At 34.1% G+C, this 24,148-nt stretch overlaps 1 protein-coding gene and 2 long non-coding RNA genes across 9 annotated transcripts; 2 read left to right on the top strand and 1 right to left on the bottom strand.

Moving 5' to 3' along the window:
* The first annotated feature begins 749 nt into the window (after nucleotides 1-749).
* LOC122296200 lies at nucleotides 750-2,878 on the top strand. The gene is made up of 3 exons (XR_006238424.1): nucleotides 750-996; nucleotides 1,074-1,175; nucleotides 2,752-2,878. It is a non-coding gene; the product is annotated as an uncharacterized LOC122296200 (long non-coding RNA).
* Nucleotides 2,879-6,862: 3,984 nt separating this feature from the next.
* On the top strand, nucleotides 6,863-12,856 carry LOC122296197 (serine carboxypeptidase 1-like). 2 transcript variants are annotated; one of them, XM_043105690.1, is made up of 8 exons: nucleotides 6,863-7,247; nucleotides 9,882-9,989; nucleotides 10,105-10,379; nucleotides 10,833-11,084; nucleotides 11,674-11,780; nucleotides 11,946-12,032; nucleotides 12,254-12,359; nucleotides 12,443-12,856. In XM_043105690.1, exons 1-8 carry the CDS (start codon nucleotides 6,863-6,865, stop codon nucleotides 12,584-12,586), a joined length of 1,464 nt encoding a protein of 487 aa, XP_042961624.1. In that variant the 3' UTR covers nucleotides 12,587-12,856. The 2 variants fall into 2 exon arrangements, with proteins under 2 accessions (XP_042961624.1, XP_042961623.1); XM_043105689.1 differs by having other exon boundaries at nucleotides 9,855-9,989.
* On the bottom strand, nucleotides 7,072-23,525 carry LOC122296198. Of its 6 annotated transcripts, none has more exons than XR_006238419.1 (5): nucleotides 23,248-23,525; nucleotides 18,814-18,906; nucleotides 12,225-12,570; nucleotides 10,799-11,055; nucleotides 7,072-7,211 (listed from the first exon to the last, which is right to left on the bottom strand). It is a non-coding gene; the product is annotated as an uncharacterized LOC122296198 (long non-coding RNA). The 6 variants fall into 6 exon arrangements; XR_006238421.1 differs by lacking the exon at nucleotides 7,072-7,211 and adding an exon at nucleotides 10,438-10,507; XR_006238422.1 differs by lacking the exons at nucleotides 7,072-7,211; nucleotides 10,799-11,055 and adding exons at nucleotides 15,986-16,119; nucleotides 17,082-17,201 and having other exon boundaries at nucleotides 12,086-12,570.
* Nucleotides 23,526-24,148: the final 623 nt, after the last annotated feature.

Raw genomic sequence — 24,148 nt, 5'->3', positions numbered from 1 at the left:
TTAACCATTCACAGATTATCTCATTTCATCCCATTATCCAATTGAGATCTTAGATTAATCTGCAGTGGAAAGTACTATTGGTACGACAATTTTTGCAAAGGGAAAATGATTTGTTTAAGTTTAGGGCATGTAGGTCTATTTCAATCTCTTTGATAAAAACGTAGGACGCATGGAAAAATTCAAAATTTTAAAGTAAAATTTAGTTTTTTTTTTCAAGAAGATTGTACACACATTACAAGAAAAACAGTATTTGTGACTAATTTTTTACAATGAAAATGACTATATATTTACAATTAAAACAGACTCATTTTATCTAAAAATACTCATTTGCTAGAAATTATTTATCGTAAATAAGTGATATTCTTGTAGTGACATTAAATTTGCACACCCAAAACTTGCATCATGCATTCAATTGCAAGAACATCTCATTATCCATCATGGATGAACTATGGGAAGAGATGCCCATATTCTTGGTGTACCTAGCTTTTGGGCTAGAGTTCTTCTATATGCAAGCAGCTCGCGGATGAAAATGCGCACCATTGATGACGTAGCAGCGAAAATATTATTATAAAAAACAAAAAAGAGGCAAATGACATCTCTTCCGCACGGTCTTTTTGCCATTTTCCCCTCCCAGCTCTTCTTCAACCTACTCTGCGCGACCAGTCCCTTAGCTCCTCCAAGCGACTAGTTCCTCAATTCCTCCGCGCGACCAACTCATCCGCACCACCTCCTCTACGCGACCACTTCCTCTGGTCGATTTGGTACGCTAAGCGCCTACAAGAAGAGTTTTCCATGTTAAATACGAAGAAGAAAGAAAGGTCTGCCATTTTCATATCTTCCCTCTGTCTCCCCTCCATGGCTTCTACTCCTCCACAGGAATCTCAGGTGGCTTTTCCCCTCCTACTCCTCCTCAACTAAGGTCCCAGGTGTAGCTCTATTTTCTCCATTTTCATCTCCGCTGCAGATTGGCGGATCTCCTCCGCGACCACCACCTAAGTAAGCCTCTCGTAGTTCTCTTCGTCGGTCTCCTTTTCTCGCAAGCCTCTGTCAACAATTTGTATCTTGTTCTCTAGATTTCAATCTCTCAGATTGATGCCGCCCCCTTCACAGGGTCTCCATTTGGATAGCCTCTATCTCACAGTCATCACTGTGCCTCTCTAATGGATCTGCCAACGGTAAGTTTTTGAGCCATTTATTCTAATGCCTGATATTTTATTGTTCTGGGTTTCTTCCTATCAAAATGTTTGGAATCAGTTTCGACATGAACCACTGCAACAGTACGACCATGGCAAGGCACACTAGGTTGCTTGTATTCTAAAGCAGTGTGACATGCACCCTGTATATACATATGTAGTTTTTCAATTGATTAATTGTAATTTCTTCATAATCATGACAACATTCTAATAAATAAGGATGAGAAATCAAACATTCCCTTACCTTTAGAGTCACGTACGTCAACCTGTAGTGATCATTCATGAACTTTACTTGCTAATGTTAAAGAACCCAGTTGAATTCTAGAAGTACTCACCCTGCAATTTGACCCTCGATGAACCACTGCTCATGCTAATTAGTATGCAAACCAAGTAGATCACTCATTTTCCTTGCACACTTTTTTGTGGAGAAAAAAAATTATAGCTGCAAGTTCTACTGGTCGACTGGATCTTTTACCATATTTTTGGCCAGTCAAAATGGGTATACTTCCTGCAAAATGTTGCTTTTGTAAAGGAAATAACAATTCCATCAATTTATATCACATTACTCTTTGATTGAATTAAAGAACATATAATGAAGTAAAGAAACTTTTTTGAAAACATTTGGTAATTAGACTAATCATAAGACACTGTCAAATCGATAAATTCCTTTATGTTGTCCATAAAAAATTAGGAGATCATGCCAAAAAGTTTATGGAAAAATTAATCTCTTAATAATTATTTGATAGCTGATCCATCAAAATTAATTTATTTTCTTGCCATACTGAGAAGTCCTTGATGGTTACTCCTTGAAGTCCTTCAATTGCCTCGTGCGTAACAAATATATAAAGATTGCATAGTTGAAGGAAATATCATAGCAGAGAAACAATTTAGATCCCACTAGATTCTCACCTCTCTATGTGAATATATATTTTCCAAAAAGTCTATTCTGGCATTACAATATCTTCCTTCACATGCAGGGTACATATACACCAAAGCTATTTGAGAAGACCAAAGTGTTGTTATTTCTTTCAGTTCAGAAGAGATTACTGTTGGCTTGAATGTGCTTGGGTTGACATTTTTGATAATGCTATCGGGGAACCCACCCAGATTTTCCAGATCATAATTTCTTGGTGGATGTGTTGAGAGAGAGAGAGAGAGAGAGAGAGAGAGAGAGAGAGAGAGAGATACTTTTTATACAAAGATCTAAAAGCAAGAGATTATTAAAATGAAGGTTAGAATATATTGCATACCTCTCAATAAAGATAAGTTTTGAGCTGCTGAGATATTACATACCCTTGTGTTTCTTGTAAGAGATCTCATGGTGTTTGACTTGATTATTTCATCCTTTAAATTGATCTCCTTTTTTTTTTTTTTTTTTAGCTGTTTAGCTGCCCCAAAGTAATACCAAAGTGTTGGGCCTTAGTGGAACCTAGTTTTGCTTTGCCGAGATTGAGACTCAAGAAAGTGTGATGGTTTTTGTTTAACTTCGTCACTCTCTCTAAACTGATTGATTTTGTTACATGTGAATGAGTTTTTAACTATTATATTATGTTCACAGATGCAATTTGGAGTGGATGGAACCCAACTAGATAGCTTGACTGGGACACAACCATCGCTATAAGTCAATGTACATGGGAAAAATCTATTTGAGGAATATTGTACTGATGTTAGATCGAGGAATATTGTACTGATGTTAAATACTTTTTTTTTTTTATGTTAATAAATTATAATTTACTTATCGACTTTTTGCATGAGACCGTATATAGCTAGAGACATAATTAATTTGTGAAGAAACCCAGTCGTTGATTTTTTGCATAAGACCGTAGACAATTTGCAAACTAACAATTATCAGTGCAAAAGGGAAAAAGAAGAATCACTATGTCGACACTCCCAACTTTTTCCATGTTAGCTTGTGTACAAATTTTTCTGCTTTTTGGACAACTTTTGTTTGGAGCAATGTGGAAAACAAGCGACAATGACAGCAAGATTTAACTTTTATCCAAAATGTCCAAGGCCAGATCTTGTTCTTGGGGTCAAAACACAAGTAAAGGAGCATTCAAATTTGGCAAAGAAAAAGTCCATCCCACCAGGACAAAAAATTTCTTCATTCACCTCAAAGTTCGTAATTATAACAATTATTTTTGTAAGTTACAGTTCACAACAATATGAGAAAAGAAAGATGTCCAAAGATCACACCTCTTTCCTAAATTACAACATAAGAACTACTCGAATGATACATCAAACAGCTTCCAAAAAGTCAGGACCTAAATGGAAGAAGAACCAAAACTCCTCTAATAATCTAAACTTACCAAAAACTCTGGTAAACCAATAGCTTATTGGCAGCTTCCTTAAAAAAGGTCATATCTTCCTTAACATTACAGATCACTATGTCATCTCTAGTGGCCTCAATCCTAATTCTCTTTTACCTTCCCTTGTTCATATAGTGCTTCAAACTTGAATCAAATCACTTCTTATTGGAACATCCATTGCTATATGTTGCGCATCCTCATCATAACTGCAACATTGAGCTACTGCCTTCAGCATATAGAAGATTAAAGAAAATATTCTTTTTTGCAGCTCCAAACAAGTATGGATTGTTTTAAGCACCACCAACAACCATTCAGCTGAATAGACCGAGTTATACAGATCACCAATAGCAATTCTAATCAACATCAAAATAATGCATTTATTAGTGAAGATAACAAGTAAATAACTATCAAGCTGAAACTTCAACTAGCAACTAGATGCATGTATATTTTATTTTCAAGTCGCTTCACAAATGAGTGCTTATTGAAGGTATATATGACAGAAAACCAAATGAGTGCTTATATTTTATTTATAACTTGGTGGATTAATTTAGAAAGGGGCTTCTAATTAATGGTCATGAAAATGGATAGCGCATCGATTGAGCCTAGAGTTTGGGTCATGGATGGGGTCTTGGGACATAGTTGGTATCAAAGTCCATGCTTCCAAAACAAGAAAAGCAAACTAAAAGCGTTGATTCAATGAACCAGTTGACTTTGGAATGTATGTGGCGAAACAGCTTTTTGTTGGCCATGTTAATGAACTGGATCTAGCTGCATACGCAATTGTACAAAGTATTCTTGCACGTTTCATGAATGGGATACTGGTAAGTTGTTTCTCATCTATTTGATTTTCTGTCAACCTTTTCAGTGTCAAGAAAAATCAATAATTCGTCAAAGGAAATTTCTTATTTTCTGTCAACCTTACGAAAAACCTAACTTTTGAAAACCACAAAATCAAAATATATACACAATACAAAATTGAAATTAAAAACCTAAGTAAATACATACCAGATCAAAAACCTAAATTCGAAACCTAACTTTTGATAACCAAAAAATGAAAATATAGCCACAACACAAAATTAATCAGTTATTGAAACTTCTGCTCTGAGAGAGAGAGAGAGAGAGAGACCTGTGGTTGAGAAGAATAAACGTTGCTCTCAACGAGCTTTTCACGGAGAAGAGGGATTTGCAGGGATTAGGGTTTGGAACAAAAAATGGGGATTAAATGACATAAGAAGAGGACATCAGCTTAGGTTAGGGTTCATAACAAAAGAAGACAATCGGGATGGATTTTGACGGAGGAGAGAACGAGAATCAACAGGGGAGAAGTGAAGAGAATGGAGGAGAATGGAGAGAGAGTGAAGGAATGCGAAGAGGAGGAACAAACGAGAATGGGTGATTGGACTAAACGGTGCGTTTTAGTTCCTTATCGCATTTAAATTCCCTTACCGTTCCAGACGAAATGTGCCGTTTTATTTAATCCACGTCAGCGTTGGTGCACAATTCGGTCCGCTGCTTGCTTGCAAGAAGAGTTTTCCTTTGGGCTAGGACCTTGGAATCTATACTACTTCCCAAGTTCTTTATCCACAACGATGCTGAGCTAAAAGATTTGGTATATTGAAGTCCATGGGCCTTATATTTTCTGCTTGCTTTTGTGGGGATTTTTATTCTGTGGTGATCAAACATGGGATTCGTGGTGTCATTCTACACGCTCATGTAATTAATATTGAGAAAATGCATGCAAATGAACTCATTCTTCTACTTATGAAAACTGTAAAAATCAGTTAAGATCTGATTTGAATCAATTTCTCTTTTATATAATATGGCTATTCCAAACTGTAAATACCAATTGAAGAATGTTAGTATTTCACATGAATCGAATTCATTCTGAGTTCTAAGTTCTAATCATATGTAACGAGTAATGCTACATACAGTTATGAAGTGCACAAGCGTGGTTTGGTTGCTTTGAAATAGAATGAAGTTCATTATTAAAAAATTAATTTTTTTCTTAAGAGTCTTGTATTTATTCAATTTTTTTAAAATGATTGCGCGGCGCTTACGCACTTATGACTGCAACTATAATTCTTCTTATAGAAAACTAGAAATCTGTTAATGTTGGATGTATCAATCATCAAGACTTGCAAATAGATTTATTCTATTTATAACTTGGAATCATTTCAACTAATTTTAGAGTGACTAAAAATTTTATTCATTTCTTTTGATTCATTAATCATTAGTATGATTCTTCTATGATGTTACTCAAACAAATTTTATATAAAACATCACATGTCATATTTAGTTATCTATTAAGAATTTGTTGTGAAACATAAACACAATTTCTGAAATATGTTGAAAATCATATATTTCCTTTACATCTGAAATATAATCTAAATGATTCTCATTTCCTGCATATAATACATGAATTTTTATGGGTTGCCATGAAAATTCAGCTTTGCAGTCAAACAGATCATGAACCATGCCATCAAATCCTTTATTTTTCTTCAATTTAAGATGCACGTACAATTAAAACGAGATGCAATAAAGGGATACCAACATTGTATACTTCCCCTTAATACTTCAATACTCATTTCTTATAATGAGTCAAAGAATTAGAAAAAAGAAAATCTCACGAATACGAAGCTTGACCGCAAAAAGAAGCATGTTCCTCATCATCAAAGTTAAAAAGAAAGTCAAATCAAAGCTTTGCCTAATCACATTAGCTTTCATTTTTCTTTTTATTTTATTTTTATAAGTAAATTTTATTGATATGAATGAAATAAACATAACCCATGTACAAAGGAAGCATGCAAAAGAACACTTAAATATATTCTAGATTAGGGACAAAAAGTCATAAATATTGTTTCCATCAAATACAACGGCTGAGAACCCAATTAAAGGCTATGAACATTGTTTCCATCAAGTGAAAGCCTTGAGTACAACTTCTTAGAACCAAAGCATTAAGGTGTGCATAAAAAAAATTATGAAGCTCCGCCATTGTGCGCTCCCCATTTTCAAAGTACCTTTCATTCCTTTCCGACTATATATACCACATGATACACAATGAAATCCTTCCACACGGCCACCACTTGACGACGGCCTTGAATCTCCTTCCAGCAAGCCATTAAATCCACCACCCCCGATAGCATTATCTTTCCTATATATATATATATATATATATATATATATATATATATTATGTGTGCGATTTAGAAGCCAATATTTTGACAAGAAGTGGTCCCCCTAAAGAATGATATCTTGTCCATATTCTCAGCTTCCACAGTCATTCACTTTGTCTATATATAAAGAAATACTAAAAACCCTTTAAATATTCAAGTAATTGTATTCAAGCAATAAGATCAGAAGATGAAGCTTTCACTTCTCTGCAGCGCGCTTCTGCTTCTTTCCTTCCACCATTTAGTTTTTCCCATCACCTGCAACGGCAGCCAGGTAGACAACCTTTACAAGTTGATCAAAGCTCGGAAATCCCAAAATCCTCCTCATACTGAATTCTGGGATGGATTAGATGATGATGCCGGAAAGTTTTTGCCAGAGTACGTCGAACCCCAAGACGGGTTGATGCAAGCTGACAAGATTGATGCCTTGCCAGGACAACCAGAAGGAGTAGATTTTGATCAGTATTCAGGCTATGTAACGGTGGATCCTAAAGCTGGGAGAGCACTGTTCTATTACTTTGTGGAGTCCACTCGAAACTCTGCAACAAAACCTCTCCTCCTATGGTTAAATGGAGGTAAACTTATACATATCCAGATGCATGTTCGTATCAACTAATATGCAAATATCACTCGATAGCATGAATACGCTTACAACTCTTTTACAATCTATTTTACAATAAACTGATATAAGTACACCAAATTTTCAAAACTAATTTTTATTTGAAATAGAATTATAAAATAGTTGTAAAAGACTGGCCGTAAGTTAATCATTTTCTATATATATCATCGTCATAACCTATACACAGAGCAAATATGGAAAAAAACCACAATACATGGGGCTCTGCAAATATCATGTTACGTGTGATATATCATCATGATCTGTACATGATATATTAAAGGGAAAGGATCTTGGGAATGCTATTAGATGCTTGCTGGATATTCTCTCCGACGAGCAATCTGTATATATATGCAGTAATTTCTCAAGACCTTTTCCCTCTTTAAAATGAAAAATATAAAAGTTAAGATATTATATATATTATTATATTATATATATATAATATTATAATATATTATCATCTTAAATCACACAAGATGATACGACACATTTTAAGTGATTATTTATTAAGTGATAACCATATAAATTTATTTAAAATATACTGCAATAGAATGTATGACTAGAGATGATATATCATATAGTTTACGATAAAAAGTAGTATTACTCGAATACAAAAAAAATGTAAATTGATTTTTTTTTAATCTTTATTTTATTCTAAAATGGTAAAAGAATAATTATAAGTCATAATGGCCTTATCCCATCATTCCCCCCACAATCTCATAAATATATATATATATATATATATATATATATATATTAATTTCAAAATGATTTCATTGCAACGAAGACTGACATTTTCCATGTGCTTTAATAAACAAAAAGAGCCTCTGCAGAGAAAAGTAAAGTGGAATGAATAGAACTCTCACTCACCATTATAGCCAGAAAATGCCAAAAAGTAGAGAATATATTCTAGAAGAATTCCCCCCCTCCCCCCCAAAAAAAAAACAACACCCCACTTCCAACATATTCTATTTTTGTCACCAATATTAATGCTTTTCCCTCAAAGCTCCCACAGACCCAAACATCATCATGATTACTACTGCAAAAAATGTGAATTTGAGTGCTATATATATTATTCTCTTACCCATATGATAGGACATGACACAAACATAATTGTTTTTTTTTTTAATTTTTTAAGAATTATAATTTAATTAACTTGATTTATGCAAAGTAATATTGTTTTTATAACTTCCTTTATAAAAATGTCTCATATTTAAAATATAATTGTATAAATTATTGTAAAAAGAATTGTATGTTTATTATTTTTCATATATAATATTCCCCAAATTAATACTAGGTCGAAAATGACTGTTCTTAGATTGATTTGGCCACCGTCCAATATTTTTCACTTTTTAAGATTAAATTTAGCTTGCTTTATGATAAAAAAATATTCTATTTACAATTACTTTTGTGTATTTCTTACATACTCAATTGATATGGTTTACTAAAACTTAAAAACATATTTATATAACAATAACACGTCAAATATTTTTCAATTTTTAAGATTAAATTTGATATGATAAAAAAAAAAATTTATTTACAGTCACTTTTATATATTTCTTGCATATTCAACTGATGTAATTGGTCATTTGTAGCACAACTCTTAAAAACATAGTTACACTACGATCACATAATTTTGACTAAAAAAAAACCATCTAATCATTTTTCTCAATTTTCATGAAAAGAAACGCAAAAAGATAAACATTTCTACACGAAAAATCTAAAAAGACTTAACTACGTAAGAATCCTTATTTACAAGAATACCTTCATTGGACCTTACTACATAATAATTAGCTTTACTTCCTCTTGGGAAACGGAAAAAACAATTTAATACATTATTTTATGCAAATTATACTCCGTATAGAATAATACATGTGGCAACAAATTAAAGCCAACATATACCATTTCACTTCCACACCATTCGTTTCATTTAACAAATATATAATTCTTAAAATTCTAAAAAGTCATTAGGAGTGTGTCCTCTGATTCTGTTTTAGACAAAATATGGAGTTTATTTTAACTCTATCTGGGATATAGTTGTGCTATCTCTCATATTGTGGGTATTGTAGAGATTTGCAGCAAAGACACCATGTCAATCATGGCTGTATATAGAGAATCTATTAATGTTATAGCTAGCTTATAATGTATACTTCAAGTCCAATTTGTAATGTCCATTATTCATAAATGCAGTATATTTTTATTAAAAAAAAAAACCCCCCATTCAGAAAAGACAAAAATAAAGAAAGAGGGGGGGGGGGGGGGGGGGGGAGGGGGGAAGTCAACCATTGGTGGCCGTGGCCACCACTAGGATTCCCTCTGTCAGTCCAAATCGAGCTGTCCAACCGGTGGCTGCCCCATGAGTTGATTCCCTCGTATTAGTAGGCAACCGTGTAGCCAGGTCAATGCATAAATTTTGTTGATGTTTGTAATGAAATGACAAAAGTGAAATGTCACGTATTAGAGAGAATTTTCTCATAATAAAAATTTAACATGAGATGGAGAAAGAGATTAATTTATGCAAAAATCAAGAATTGATTAAGCTTTTTCTTTTATAATTCACATGCAGAAGTTACGAGAAAATCAATATATGCAGGCCCTGGATGCTCCTCTCTCGGATTTGGAGCTATGGAAGAACTGGGACCTTTCAGAGTCCATAGAAATGGGAAAACACTTTACCTAAATCCATATGCATGGAACAAAGGTGAGCAAATTCTGTTTCCACTTTCCACCTAAAAGCATTCACTATTCTCTCTCAAATCTTCATTCATATGATTGTGAACTAGGAACTATAACTAATGCTCCCTCTGAATTAGCAGTGGCAAATGTTATCTTTCTGGAATCCCCAGCTGGAGTTGGGTTTTCATATTCAAACACTTCGGATGACTACAGCAATGCCGGCGACAAAAGCACGGCAAAGGACTCCTACACTTTTCTTCTGAACTGGTTTGAGAGATTTCCCCAGTATAAGAACAGAGACTTCTTTATAACTGGAGAAAGCTATGCCGGTCATTACGTGCCTCAGCTTGCTTATACCATTCTCACAAAGAATAAGATCACAAATCAAACATTAATCAACCTCAAAGGGATTGCAGTGAGTTCCTTGTGAAGCTTTACCTTGGGTTTATGACATGTTAAGATGACTCGATGCATATAGGGTTTTGTTTCATCTACTTTATTAAAAGATGGGCTTTGCTACATACAGTCGCCAGATGCAGTCGGCTGTACGGAATGAATAAAAAAAAATTATAAAAATTTTTTTTTATATTCAAGGGAACCTACATGAATTATAAAAAGTTATAAAAATAATTTTTTTTTCATGTAGGTCCCATATTAATTTCTTTTATAAGGGACTGTAAAAAATATTTCTCTTAAAAGATATACAACTTGATAGTGTTAGTGTCACATCAATCAAGTACTTGATTGATGGGTCACCATCACATGACAATACCGCGTCAGTTTGTATGTCTATCTAGCATCGAGAATCTCGTAGTCCAAGCATAAAAGACTCACCAATGCTTCTCTGCAATATTTGAATGGATTGCAGATTGGGAATGCTTGGATAGATGATAACACAGGTATACTGGGCATATATGATTATTTCTGGACACATGCTTTGAACTCCGACGACACCAATGCCGGAATTCACAGGTATTGCGATTTCAATACTGGTAACTTTTCCAGTAAGTGTGAGCAATATCAAGGCCAGGGAGACCAAGAGGTCGGTGAGCTCAATATATATAACATCTATGCTCCTTTATGCAATGGACCTGCACCCAACTCCGGATCAAGTGGTTCGGTTAGTCCCATAAAACTAGTAGTTTCTTACAACTAACATCATCTCTTAATAGACTAACATCCCTAAGTTTGGTCACAAATTCACAATTGACACTACCTATGAGTTAATTTTAAAATAATTACCCATCAGGGTTGTCAAAAAGAAGGGGCTTAGAAGGAGTTACAAATTTGATTCTGCACTCAGTTTTTTTTTTTTTTTTTTTTTTTTTTTTTTTTTTTTTTTTTTTTTTACTGGCACCTTATGTTCAAGAACAACATCCCAACTAATCCCAGGGATACATAGGCCCTAGGCAAAGAGTTTCCTTTCCTGCAAGTGCACATCGGGTAATTTAAGGAGCAAAAATCTCAATCTAATGGCCCCTAGAGATTCTTTGCACCCAAAGAGATTTGAACCTTAGACTTGAGGGAACCATACCACCTTAGACCTGAGTTACTCATATTTACCAGTTCTAGAGGGTGGGGTCATGCATCTAGAGTTGCATTACTAACCAAAGTTGGGTCCAAAGGAAATAAAATTGGTTCACAACATTTTAAAAACAGGAGAAATAAAGTGGTTTCTGCATAACATGATATTTGATCTTGCAAAATAGGTCAAGAATTTTGATCCTTGCTCCGACCGATATGTCCATACATACCTAAATCTTGCCAAGGTGCAAACAGCTCTTCATGCAATAACTACAAAATGGGAAGCTTGCAGGTATGCGTGACTTTATCTATATAAGTATTTTTACCTATTGACTATAAACATTGGCAATCATGGTTCTGTTTCAAGGCATGAATGCAAATAAAAGAAACAAACTGTCTTGGACTAAAAATGTCACCCGGTGTAACCTAACAAATTTTGCTTCTGCACTACCTACAGTTCCCTTGGATGGAAGGACCGGCCAACCACAATTCTACCCATTATCAAGTGGCTCATATCTAATGGAGTTAGTTTATGGATATACAGGTAAGCCCTCATCTTTAAATGAGCTTTCTAGTAAATCCCTCTAAGAACTCTTATTCCAAAGAAGACCCACTTAGAATTTCTGTATTCATAAATGAACCAAAGCAATAGGCAAGTTAAAAATATAGAGCAAATAATATTCTCATGTATTGTACTACCAGAGAAAATAAAAGGAACCAACTGCAAAGCTAGCACCTTAAACATTCTGTTAAATGAACCTGCAGTGGGGACACAGATGCACGAGTTCCAGTAACCTCCTCTAGGTATGCAATAAACAAACTAAAGCTACCGGTTAACATCGGCTGGCGCCCGTGGCATTCTGGTGATGAGGTAAATATATCCTGGTCATTTGCAACTCTAAATTACACACCATATAAAAAGGCTAAATATTTTGCACATGGTGATGATGACAGGTTGGAGGATACGTTATTGGGTACAAAGGAGTGATATTCACTACTGTAAGGGGAGCTGGGCATACAGTTCCAAGCTACCAACCAGAACGGGCACTAACCATGATCTCAGCTTTCCTGAGGGAGCAGTCCTACAAAATACAGTAATTCTCTTATAGCACAACAATCCATTTGTATGTAACATAAGTAAGCTAAAAGGGTCTCTGCAACACCCATCATTTCCTACCAGAGAGTAGAATCTCAAAATAAGATACCATTCATAGAATACTATGTTTCTTTTTATCTTTGGGGGCAAAGGAGTGGAGCATAGGATTTTCTTTATGTACCATTTATACAAAACCAAAAAACACTGGAAATGATTGAGAATAAGGAGTTTTACTAAAAAACACATTTATAAAAATAAGGGAAGCAAGACTACATCAGCAACTGCAGACGATTGAGCTTCTCTTACACAAACAGAATCAGATAAATTACTGAGAAACCTCTCATTTCTTGACTGCTGGTATGGGGATGATTTCAAAGTATATGCTCTGTAGATTCTACTGCACTAAATTAGCCGTTGGCTCCCAAAAATTAAGAAAAACCATTTCTTTGGAATCAAACTCAGCCAAGACCTCTTACAAAATTAATGTAAACCACTCTCCATCAACCTCTGATATTTTAGCGTGTAAAACAGGTATGCAATTGCAACACCAAAACTGCATTCAACCTCACTCTACAAGCCGCCAAGATACATCACCAAAATCTCAAACCCTTATGTCAAGATCTAACTTCTGGCTCCCACGCCAAAATGTAAACCTATCAAAATTAGATGAGCAACAACTAGTTCTTTCAACTATGAACTAATTCTTAATGATGCATATATTCTGCTGCAGCATCTTTAGGTACTTATGCAAAATTTCCATATTCAAAATGTTCAGCAACAACTAATAAGGCCTCTTAAACAATTAAACAATACTTGTTTTTATAGGACTCACTAATATATCATTACAATATAGGACTCACTCTTTCATCACAACCAACAAGTGTTTTTATCATTGAACCTCTTATTCTTGCTACAATGTCATTGCGGCAATGGTAATTTATTAACATATATCAAAATATATATCCTATAATAACATTATTTTTTTATTAGTACTCTCTATTCTGACCAATTTCTATACAAAATTTAAAGACGACACTGTTTTCAAAGATGAGATGAGATTAAAGTTGAAAGTTGAATAAAATATTATTAAAATATATTTTTTTACTATTATTTTTGTATTAGGATTTGAAAAAGTTGTAATGATTAAGATGAGATGAGATGAAAGTTTTCTGAAAGTGAACAAGGTAATGATTCACCACTTGAAGAAATTGTTGAAAAAAGATTACATGATCCATCAGCATCAATTTCAACTATTAGTATTCACTCCATAATCAAGATTGATGATGTCACTAGCTTCCTCAGGAGTTTACAACCCAAGACGGTAAGATTATGCTTTTACCATTAAATTATCATACTTATGTAAAAACATATAAATATAATACGCTATCTACTTTATGTTCTAATACAATTTTCTTTCAAATTTTCCTAATATATGCATCAACTTTACACACATATTTCTTTCCATTTTCATATAGAAACTAAACTTTTGGATTTGAGAAAAAATCTTTGTAGTCGATCTCCATCAAGTCTTTTTTTTATGTCTTGCATTGGATGCAACAAGGGGACAAGATATGAACACAATGAGAAATTCCTATGTTATCATTGCAAAAATAAGAGCAACTCACAGCCACAATATATATGTGTTCATTAAAAACATATGTGAACACATAAATGTTTCCTTCATATTTTAATCTATAACTCCTAGATAAGTTATGCATGTTTCTGATCATTTCTATGGGTATATAGTCATCATGTTCTCAAAGATATTCATCATGTGTTCCTAGCTAGCTAGTAATTGATCATAAAAAAGAAATATTAAGCTTGGTTGCAACGATTCTTGTTGTGTTTCTAAAGTCAAGACAATTAATGTCATTGACAGAGGAAAAAGTCCAGAATCTGCACCACCTGTTTTAACAAAAAAGGAAGAACATGAGCGCATGCTTCTTTCTATTATTTCACAAATTGAAAACCCTGAGTTAAAAGAGAAATAAGTCAGGATGCTCAAGGAGACAATGACTCGTAAAGAGTCATCGTCCTCTAAGGGAAGAATTTCATTTGAAGAAACTTTGGGACGTTTTCAAAAACAAAAACCCAAAGATATTTCATTAAAAGATTTACAGCATGAAGTATCTCTTGTTAAAAAAGAGATTGCTGAACTCAGAAAAGAGATCAAGACTAGTTTTGACATGTGCCTTGATTTGTTTAAGAATATTAGTATGAACATCAGTCCATGGAGAAGGATCGGAACACAATCTCGCAAAAAGAACCAAGAAATCTTTGAAACTAGTTTTTGTCAACGATGACATCAGGAAACTTGTCAGCAAATTCAATGGCTCGTTGGATGGGCCTTTTTCATGAAAAGATTTTATCATTTCTTTTTGAAATAGAACACATTGTTCATGTGCTTTAGAAATAGGAAAAGTCTGTTCTATGGTTTTCACATGGAACAAGCTTTTCATTTTTGTTTCAAACCAAGTGCGAGAATAAAGAGAATCAATTTTGATCTTTGGCATGTGCCATTGATCAGAAGTAGTTGAATCATTTTCTGAAATCTCACAATCTTCGCTATTAACAATATCAGGAGGTATTCCTAACCTGGAACTAACAGATGAGCTAGATCTATGCATCTTGCTCATCTTGGTAATTACTGAAACAAAATTCTTAGGTACATCCTAGACCTAGTTCTTTTCCTTACCCTAGTTGCAGGACTCACACATACCAAAGGGCCACAAGACCAAAGCACAACCTCTATATCCCTTTTCACGTCCTTCACACGCGAACCCGGCTTTAACGGACAACACGGGACTCCGGAGGTATCTTGTAAGGTCTATTCGACTGCGGTGGTATACAACAGGACAACCGAGAAAATACCTAGGAACTTTCAAGGAGAACCCAAAATGTTTCCAGAAATTGTCAAGATAAGAAAGTAGACAAGATATAACAAAGCTGTTAATAACCAGAACCAGAAGATGGCTCTGATACCATAAAGAGCGGAAGTAGGGAAGAATTCAAGAAGAGGAAACAAAGAGATGATATAAAGAACAATCAAAGAATAAATAAGAAAATGGGAATAGGTGAACATAAACAAAACAAAGATTAATAGAAAGAATTAAACATGAGTAGAGTATGTAGAGTCTCAGACTTCCAATGCATGCTATGCCAAATATGAAATTTGAGAAAATTAAAGATCCAAAACTTTCAAATATTATTTAAATGAAAGTAAACTTTAAACAAATATAAACAAGATTAAATCTTACAAGCTTGAATAGAGAAAGGGGGTGAGAAGGGAAAAACAAGAAGCTTGTAGGGAGCTAAGGGAGGCAGGTCTTGCTGAAGGTGAGTTCAGAAGGTTTGCTAAATGAGCTCTCCCTTACAAACGAAATGAAGCGTCCTGATTTTACCTTCAAAGATGTCATAACCAAGGAATCTGATCTTGGTTTGAAATAGTTTAATCTTTTTGAAAGAAACAACAAGTCCATTTCTTTTGATGACCTCGAGAAACGTTCTGAGATGTTTCCAGTGTTCATCAATAGATCTGGAGAATACAAGAACATCATCTATGTAAACGATGGTGAAATCTGTATATGGAAGAAATATATCATTCATAATATTTTGGAATTCACTAGGAGCTTTTCTAAAAGAGGAATTCTTGTAATGTTAAATATATATTTGTATGTTATATTATAGTTATAAAGGTGAGTTAATACTGTTCATTGGACAGAGTACTACTACTGATACAGCTTGAATATCATCCCCACATATATATATATACGTGTGTGTGTGCGGGCGCGCATGTGTTTATGTGTTTTAAACTTTGAGATAGTGATCAGTTAACAAATTAAGTCAACAATGGCAGATTATATATGGCTACTCAACTGACCGATGATCCACTGATCGATGATCGATCATGAGCACTAATTAATTTAGAATTACAATATATATATATTTTTCCAATATTATTGTATAATTTTCCTGAACAATCGGCCCCATGCTGATGATCTTGAAATGCTAAATTCAGATGAATCTAGCTAGTTTCTTCAGACGGCAACGTCATAATTACTACTTATCATCAGGGAAAAGAGATTAAATTTATCAACTTAATAATTAGCAAGCTAAGCAAGTTAGTACGTTGCAATTTCTTAATTAATGGAGCTAATTTATTAATCATTAATTATATATATATATATTAGCTAGTGATCAGTAGTTGGCGGCAATTGATATTTTGATTACATGCATCATGTATGCGCACATGAATGTTGCGCACAATGTTAATAAGCAAAACTGGCCTGTTGACTTTTGCATAACCACTGGTCAATCTGACTTGGGTCAGGCCACAAGGATTGATCGGAGGAAGGAAATTAAAAAAAAAAAAAGAAAAAAAAAAGAAAAGAAAAGGAAGTAATTAATTGTTTTGATATTAAGTGTATATATCATGACTTCTAAATAAGCCTTCCTCTGTAAAACAGCATAACAGTTAATTAAGATTAATTGGCACACCCTAGTCAAATGTAAAGTTGAGGATGATCAATTCAAGTATGATGCTGGCTTGTGAAAATACATGTTCCTCCCATATGAGACACAAAAGATCTTCCCCAATATGAGGTCACCATTAACAAACTGCGGAAAATCAAACTTCATGTATAAATTATTTGACAGTTGAGATCTGATCATAAAGATGAATGTAGAATGGTCAAAAGGAGTAAAAGAAAAATACCCCCAATGTTGCCACCAAATCATGAAATACATCACCAACAAGAAGGCTAAAGATTACTAAAAGAAATTTAGCTTAGAGGACGTAATGAAGGTTTTTAAAAGTAACACCAATTGAGTCAGTATGTATGCTTTTCTGAAGACGTTAAATCTAAATGCATTCAGCTGCAACCACAGGCTTTACACTGTTAATTTTTTTTTTTTTTCCTCCAATTGCTGCCTATGTTTCTACCCTTTACTGATGGGCACGAAGGTTGACCAAATCTTAAAGATCATTTGCAAGTTCCAGGTGTAGCAAATACAAAATCAGGAGTTAGGAAATTCAAGGAAGCAATGTAAGGATTGGTGCAATCCACTTGGGACGTGTCTAGCAAGAGCCCAACATTCAAGATGGGCTTGAATGATGAAGATCCAGTTTTAATTCATTTAATACAAGTTATAGAAGCGGGCAATAAGATGACTTAAAGGCTTTGAACTTGTTTAATTCATTTAAATGACTTATTTTATTAGTTTAGAATAATTGGGTTTATTATGAGAATGACTTAAAGACATGTAAGGAAAGTTATTATTTTGTTCAACTAGGGTTTCAAGGAGTTACTATAGTGCGGTACTATTTATGGTATTGCAGCGTGGCACTGTTCACCAAGGGTAATTTTGAAAAAGAGGGACTTAATTTTCAGCTAGGGTTTTGTGAGGGATTGGTTTAAACACTTCTTGTAGCCTCATTTTAAGAAGTCTATGAAACTTTATGAAATTTGGTGATTGTTTCATTGAGTTAAGCTTTATTTCCTCTTGTTCTTCATTGAACTTTTAAACTCAAAGGTAAATCACAACATTTAAGGTGTTCTTCTTTTGTAATCTGGATTCTTGAGACAGGTTTTTCAACGGGTCTAGATTTTAATATAATTTAGGTATTTGAAATGAGTTCCTCAATGGGCCTAGATTCTTCCATCCATTGACCTGATTTTGGCTTTCTTGGGTGAATTTTCAAAATGATTATGGATTCAAGGGATTCCAATTCCACGGGTTCACATCATTTACTCTTACCAGAACCTTTCACAGTTGAATGCATATTTTCTTCACAAGTTGACCTGAAATAACTTTTGCAAACTGCTCAAGCATTCCCACAACTCCTCATCAAATATCTTAACAGAATATATGTCTTGTTAACAGTATTATGCAGGTTCTGAGTTTTTAGCTCATGCTCAGTTTTGGATACCAATTTCTGTTTAGTATTATCCAATACTAGCCACTAATAATGTAAATTACTAAAAGCCACATCTAACTCATTGCACCCATCAGCTGCTTGATCAAATGCTACATCCCAGCTAACCTAATACTTTACATGTATTCCATAAAACCAGCCAGATTGATTATGCAAAGCAGTCCCAGAAAATATCTAATAGATAATGATATTTAATAGACAACTTTCAGTGATAATAAGTGCACCATTATTTTTTGACAGGTCAGTACTAATAAGTGCTTAACGTAAAGAAAAGCATATAAAATATCTACATACCAATATCATTACTAGCTTTTGCAGAAGCAGGATTTAAGACTCTGCACTTTATCCCATTCTTTGGAAGCTCAGAAGCCAGAACCTAAGCCGTTGCTGGAGTGATATCATTTACAAATTATACGTTCAGCATAGTAAAAGAGGCAAATCATTTTACCAAACCATTAATTACCAATGGCCAAAATATTATAAACAGTAAAGGGATGCTTGGGGAATGAGATGAGATGAGAAATCTATAAATAGTAGTGAAATGGTTTGAGTTCAAAATGTTTTATTGGGTTTTGAAAAATAAGAGAAAAAAAGTTGAATAAAAATAAAATATTGTTAGAATATAATTTTTAATATTATTTTTGTTTTGGGATTTGAAAAGGACGAATTTTTTTTTTTGTGTTTTGTTCGGAAGTTTGGAAGTTGTAATGATTAGATGAAAATGTTGAAAATTTGAAATTGAAAAGTATTTGTATTTGAGTGACAATTGGGAAGACAATGAGATGAGTAATTTTGAGATGGGATGAGATGAAACCATCTCTATTCCCAAACAAAAGAGACCTACCCAGCAAAAGGAAAAATTACTAAAAAGGTCTTGAAAAGTAGAAATACTAAAAAACAACAGTACTGTATCACAATATAAAATAATAATATGTTAAAGACCCAACCATTGATCCAAAAGCCCTAGAACAGTTAGATACTAATTTTGTTAAACATTTAACCCTTAGGATCATAACATTTCACCAAGCTTCCGAATCCGACTTCCACGGCGTCCCATTCTATCAAAATTGACCTGGTGGTAGCCCTTTCCCTTTTGGCGGCTTCACTCATCTATCAATATTCAATGACTTAACACTATGCACATACAAAGTACCAAGACATTTTAATCCAGCCTATAAGTTGCCCCCTCCATGACTTGAACCCGTGACGTGGTCCCTACTCTGATTCCAATTGTTAAAGACCCAACCATTGATCCAAAAACCCTAAAACTGTTCGATACCAATTTAATTAAACCTTTAACCCTAATAAGACGACGATGACGATAACGACAAGAAGAAGGAGAAGAAGAAGTAACAATAAGATTCAAGAATGCCTAGTTTTATGTAAATATTCGATTTATTTAGCAGGGAATCAGAATGATATTATCAATTAGGAATGGTAACTTCCAATCACATCAGCAGATTAGTAAATGCAAATGAAAAGAAAGTGCGGATAAAATACGAAAATTTCCCACCATGGCCGACCAAGATTTCCTCTTCAAAATAACACAGATTTATAGAGAATAGATTAGTAGCAAAAATAAGACACAATTTTGATACATCCTATAAATCTTCCCTTTACTTTCTCCCCGTAGTCATGCAGTGGAAATAAAGATGCTTTCTCGCAGCGAGTGAACTGAATGCAGCATGGGGAATATTATTTTAAAATGATAAAAAATGGTTCTTTTGGAATTTAATATCGGTTTAAATTGTACATCCAGCTTGTGCAAGAGCTTCAACGCATGATGTAACACATGGCCGAGGGCCCAAGCCCAAACTCAGTTGAATGCCAAGCTAAAGCACTACACGGTGCGTTTAGGAAAGTGTCTCCCCTTTTCAATTTCAGTCTTTTTTTTTTTTTTCCTCCACCGATTTTATCTTCTTCCTCGTCAGTTTCTTTTCTTTTTCCCCACATTGCTGTGGTTTCTTCATTTTATCCTCACTTTCAAAAGCCCCTTCATCAGACCACTCTCACACTTTGCATTCTTAAAATTTTGGTGAGATTCGAGTGCTGTGTCTTCGTGGTTTTCCCAGATCTTACGCCGACGGTAAGACTCTCTCTCTCTCTCTCTCTCTCTCTCTCTCTCTCTCTCTCTCTCTCTCTCTCTCTCTCTCTCTCTCTCTCTCTCTCTCTCTCTCTCTCTCTCTCTCTCTTCATTTTCCCCCTTCCTCACAGCATTTTGAACTTTCCTTTAGTGTGCAATTTTGGGTCCTTGAGGATCAGTGTCGCCTTTAATTGTCCTCACTTCAACGCCGGTATACCCACGTTTCTCTCTTCTTCTCTTTTGTTCATCGCTTAGTAAAAAGGGGGATTTTATGTGATTTTTTTTTAGAGTTTAGTTTTTTTAATTATTTAAGTTAAAGTGTAGTGTTTTGGTTTGATGTGCAGCGGATGGAGTTGAGTGGTGGCTGCTCGGAGTGGTTTATTGATTGTGTGTGCGATGTGCGTTTGAGCTGGTTGTGATGGATGTGTTATGAGTGGTGTAGATGCCCGGGAGTGAAGTGTTGGATGATTAAAAATATATGGTGGTTGTGTTGAAGTTTGATATTGAAGGTTGGAGTTGACGTGGTTGTTTGAGTTAGGTTTTAGGTGCAGGAGTTACTGTTGTTGGCTTTGGATATATTTATTGTTAGTTTGGTGTTGGTAAGAGGTAGCTGAATGGGTTGAGTTTGGCTGTTGGGAGGAAATTTTCAGTGGCTGTGTTGGGGTTTAAATGCTAATGGGTTGAGAAGGGGACTGTTTGGGTTTAATTCTATGAGAGATATTGAGTTAAAAAGGGGCTGTTTTGGATTATTACTCAATAAATATTAGCTTACTAGATTGGTTTAGTAAATGTTGGGTATATGTTTTGTTTAGGTGGTGTTACTGCTAGAGTTCCAACTCAAGGTGTAGATAATACACGAAAGTTGAGGTAAGTAGGGTTTCTATACTATCTTTGCACAAAAAGAAATGAAATGAGGTCGACTTTGAAAATATGCATGTTTGTTTTGAAATGAAATCTAAAAACAACCTTAAATGTTTGTTATGCATATGCATGAAATCTAATAAGAGAAAGTGTTTTATATGATGAATGGTGTAGATATGAGTTAACTTTTGTGCATTCTGTTTCTGAACTTTGCAAAAAGAGTGAAAATGAAATTCTTAAAGTTTTGTTATGGGTAAAATGAAGATACTTGATTTTGTTCTGTTGATTATATGAAATGATCTGAAGCTACTTGGTATTTTGTTATGATATGATGTGTCCTCTGAAAAACTTCGGCATGAGTTACTGATTTTGCATCTGAAGATGATCTGTTACCGATGATATGTCTGTTCTGTTTTTGTTAAGGCCTAGCCACGGGTATAATGGTGGTTTATAACCCTACCACGGGGGTGAAATATGGAATACGGGCCAGCCACGGGGGTGAAACATGATATACGACCCAGCCACAGGTATAATGGTGGATTATAACTCTACCATGGGGGTGAAACATGATATACGGCCCAACCACTGGTATAATGGTGGTTTATAACCTTACCACGGGGGTTAAACATGGTATTTGTCCCGATGTGATACTAAGAGACAATATGAATACGATGTTTCAGATTGACAATGCCAAAGGATTTTTGTTTTTGGAAAAAGTTTCGTTCTGATGTTTTGTAACAAGATCTGTTGCTGCATTCTGAAAGAAAATGTTTTGTTCTGCATTCTAAATATTATAAATGCTCATGTTTACATAATAGTATAGTTTCTTTGCTTACTAAATTATTGATAACTCACTTTCCTTATCTCCATAACATTTTTCAGATGACTTTGATGATACAGCTGAGGAGTAATAGAGTATGTGGCAAGGATAGTTGTGGCTAGTGGTGGAGTAACTTGGAGTACGAGTGCTGTTAGAAGATTTATTTATTAAGAAATTTGATTTTAGTATGTTCAGATGATTACGAAGACTTATGTATTATTTCAATTCATTATGTTAATAGAGACATGTGGAGTAGTTGATTTATTTTATTTGGATTACGGTATTGAGGAGTCGATGAACTGATATGTGTAGTTAATTCTATTAGAGGAATTTTATGTTTGGTTTTGGAGCCTTTGCAAATATAATTTGGATACGAAAGATATGTTAGAAAATTATTGAAGTGTTTATCAGATTATAAGAGCTAACTCTCCAAACCTCCAAGATCGGAGCGTTACATCTTGTTTCTTCAGTCCTTTATTTCCATCAAAATATGTGGAGCCTCACCAAGAACGTCACATTCTTTATTTTTTTTAATCAATAAACAAAATTTTATTAAGCATGAAATAGACAAATGCCCGAGAATAGGGACATATATAAGAGCATCGTCTATGTGCGATACAAGGAACTCATGAAAGTCACATTATTAATTAATGATGTTCATGAGCAAGGCAAGAACGTTTTAGATAGATAAAATGAGTACAAGGCCAAAAATGACGTGTTCTTTTCCACAAACAATCAAACATCTAACGTGACAAATCAAACCTCAAGACACATTAAAAAAAAAGTACAAAAATATTGAAAATGGATCCGGAGAGCAAAAGAAAAAGCGAACGAGACTACCACATTAATTCATATGATCGAAAAGAAAAAGCTATAGAAGCCAAAAGAGGAGCCATTCCGAAACGCAGAAATCAAAGAGAAACGCATAAATTTAGAATGCGCCAGAGAGGGAAAAAAAAAATACCAGAGCTTGGATGAGCTTGCCGTTCTTCCCACGATCTCTGGTCACCACGACTTTTGGGCTCGGATTCGAAGAGGAAGTCCAAACAGAAGACGGAGAAGAAGAATGGGTTCGGAGAGTATAAAAATAGATTCGCCGGTGAAGTTGCAGACAAGAAAAAGCATGACCTGGAGTGGCAGAGGGGACGGAAAGGAAAACTGAGGAGAAGGCATCCGCGTGTTGGGCAGAGAAGACTCTGACCAAACTCACCAGGCTACAGATGTTAACCTACGAACATTGACGCTCGTAGGATTTGCCACGTCTAGCCTATCTATTTATTATAATCTATTTAAATTTTTATATAAAATATAAATAATTTAATTTTTTTAAAATTTTAAAAATATTTTATTTAATTTCAAACTTTTATATAAAAACATCTCATTTCACCTCCAAATTCAAATAAACTTTTAATTTTTAAAAATAATTATCATTTAAATGGTCGGCAAATTTGAGCAATGTAAATCATTTAATATAATCTTTTGTTTTGCAAATATTTTTTCATCTTGTTTTAAATAAATAGTATTTTTTATAAAATAATAATATTCAATTAAAACAAAATTGTATTTTTCCATAACATTCGAAAAAGATATAGGATAGATTTGATAAACATGTTTTATTTCAAAATTTTTATCTTATTATTATAATATTTTTTAAATTTTCATATAAAATATAATAAATAATTCAAAATTTTTTAAATCTTAAAATAATAATAATATTAAAATTAATATTTTAAACTTTCATTTTAAATTTATAATTTCTATCTCTACTTTCAAACTTTCTCGTAATCTTTACATCATTATCGTGGAGTTTTTTGAACAAGTAATTATTAGGTAATTTCAAGGTAGGGGTATGTGGTACTTCCCCT

Source organism: Carya illinoinensis, chromosome 15 (assembly GCF_018687715.1).
Source record: "Carya illinoinensis cultivar Pawnee chromosome 15, C.illinoinensisPawnee_v1, whole genome shotgun sequence".
NCBI lineage: Eukaryota > Viridiplantae > Streptophyta > Magnoliopsida > Fagales > Juglandaceae > Carya > Carya illinoinensis.
The sequence above is the reverse complement of the archived record's forward strand: the minus strand, read 5'-3'. Positions and strand labels throughout refer to the sequence as shown.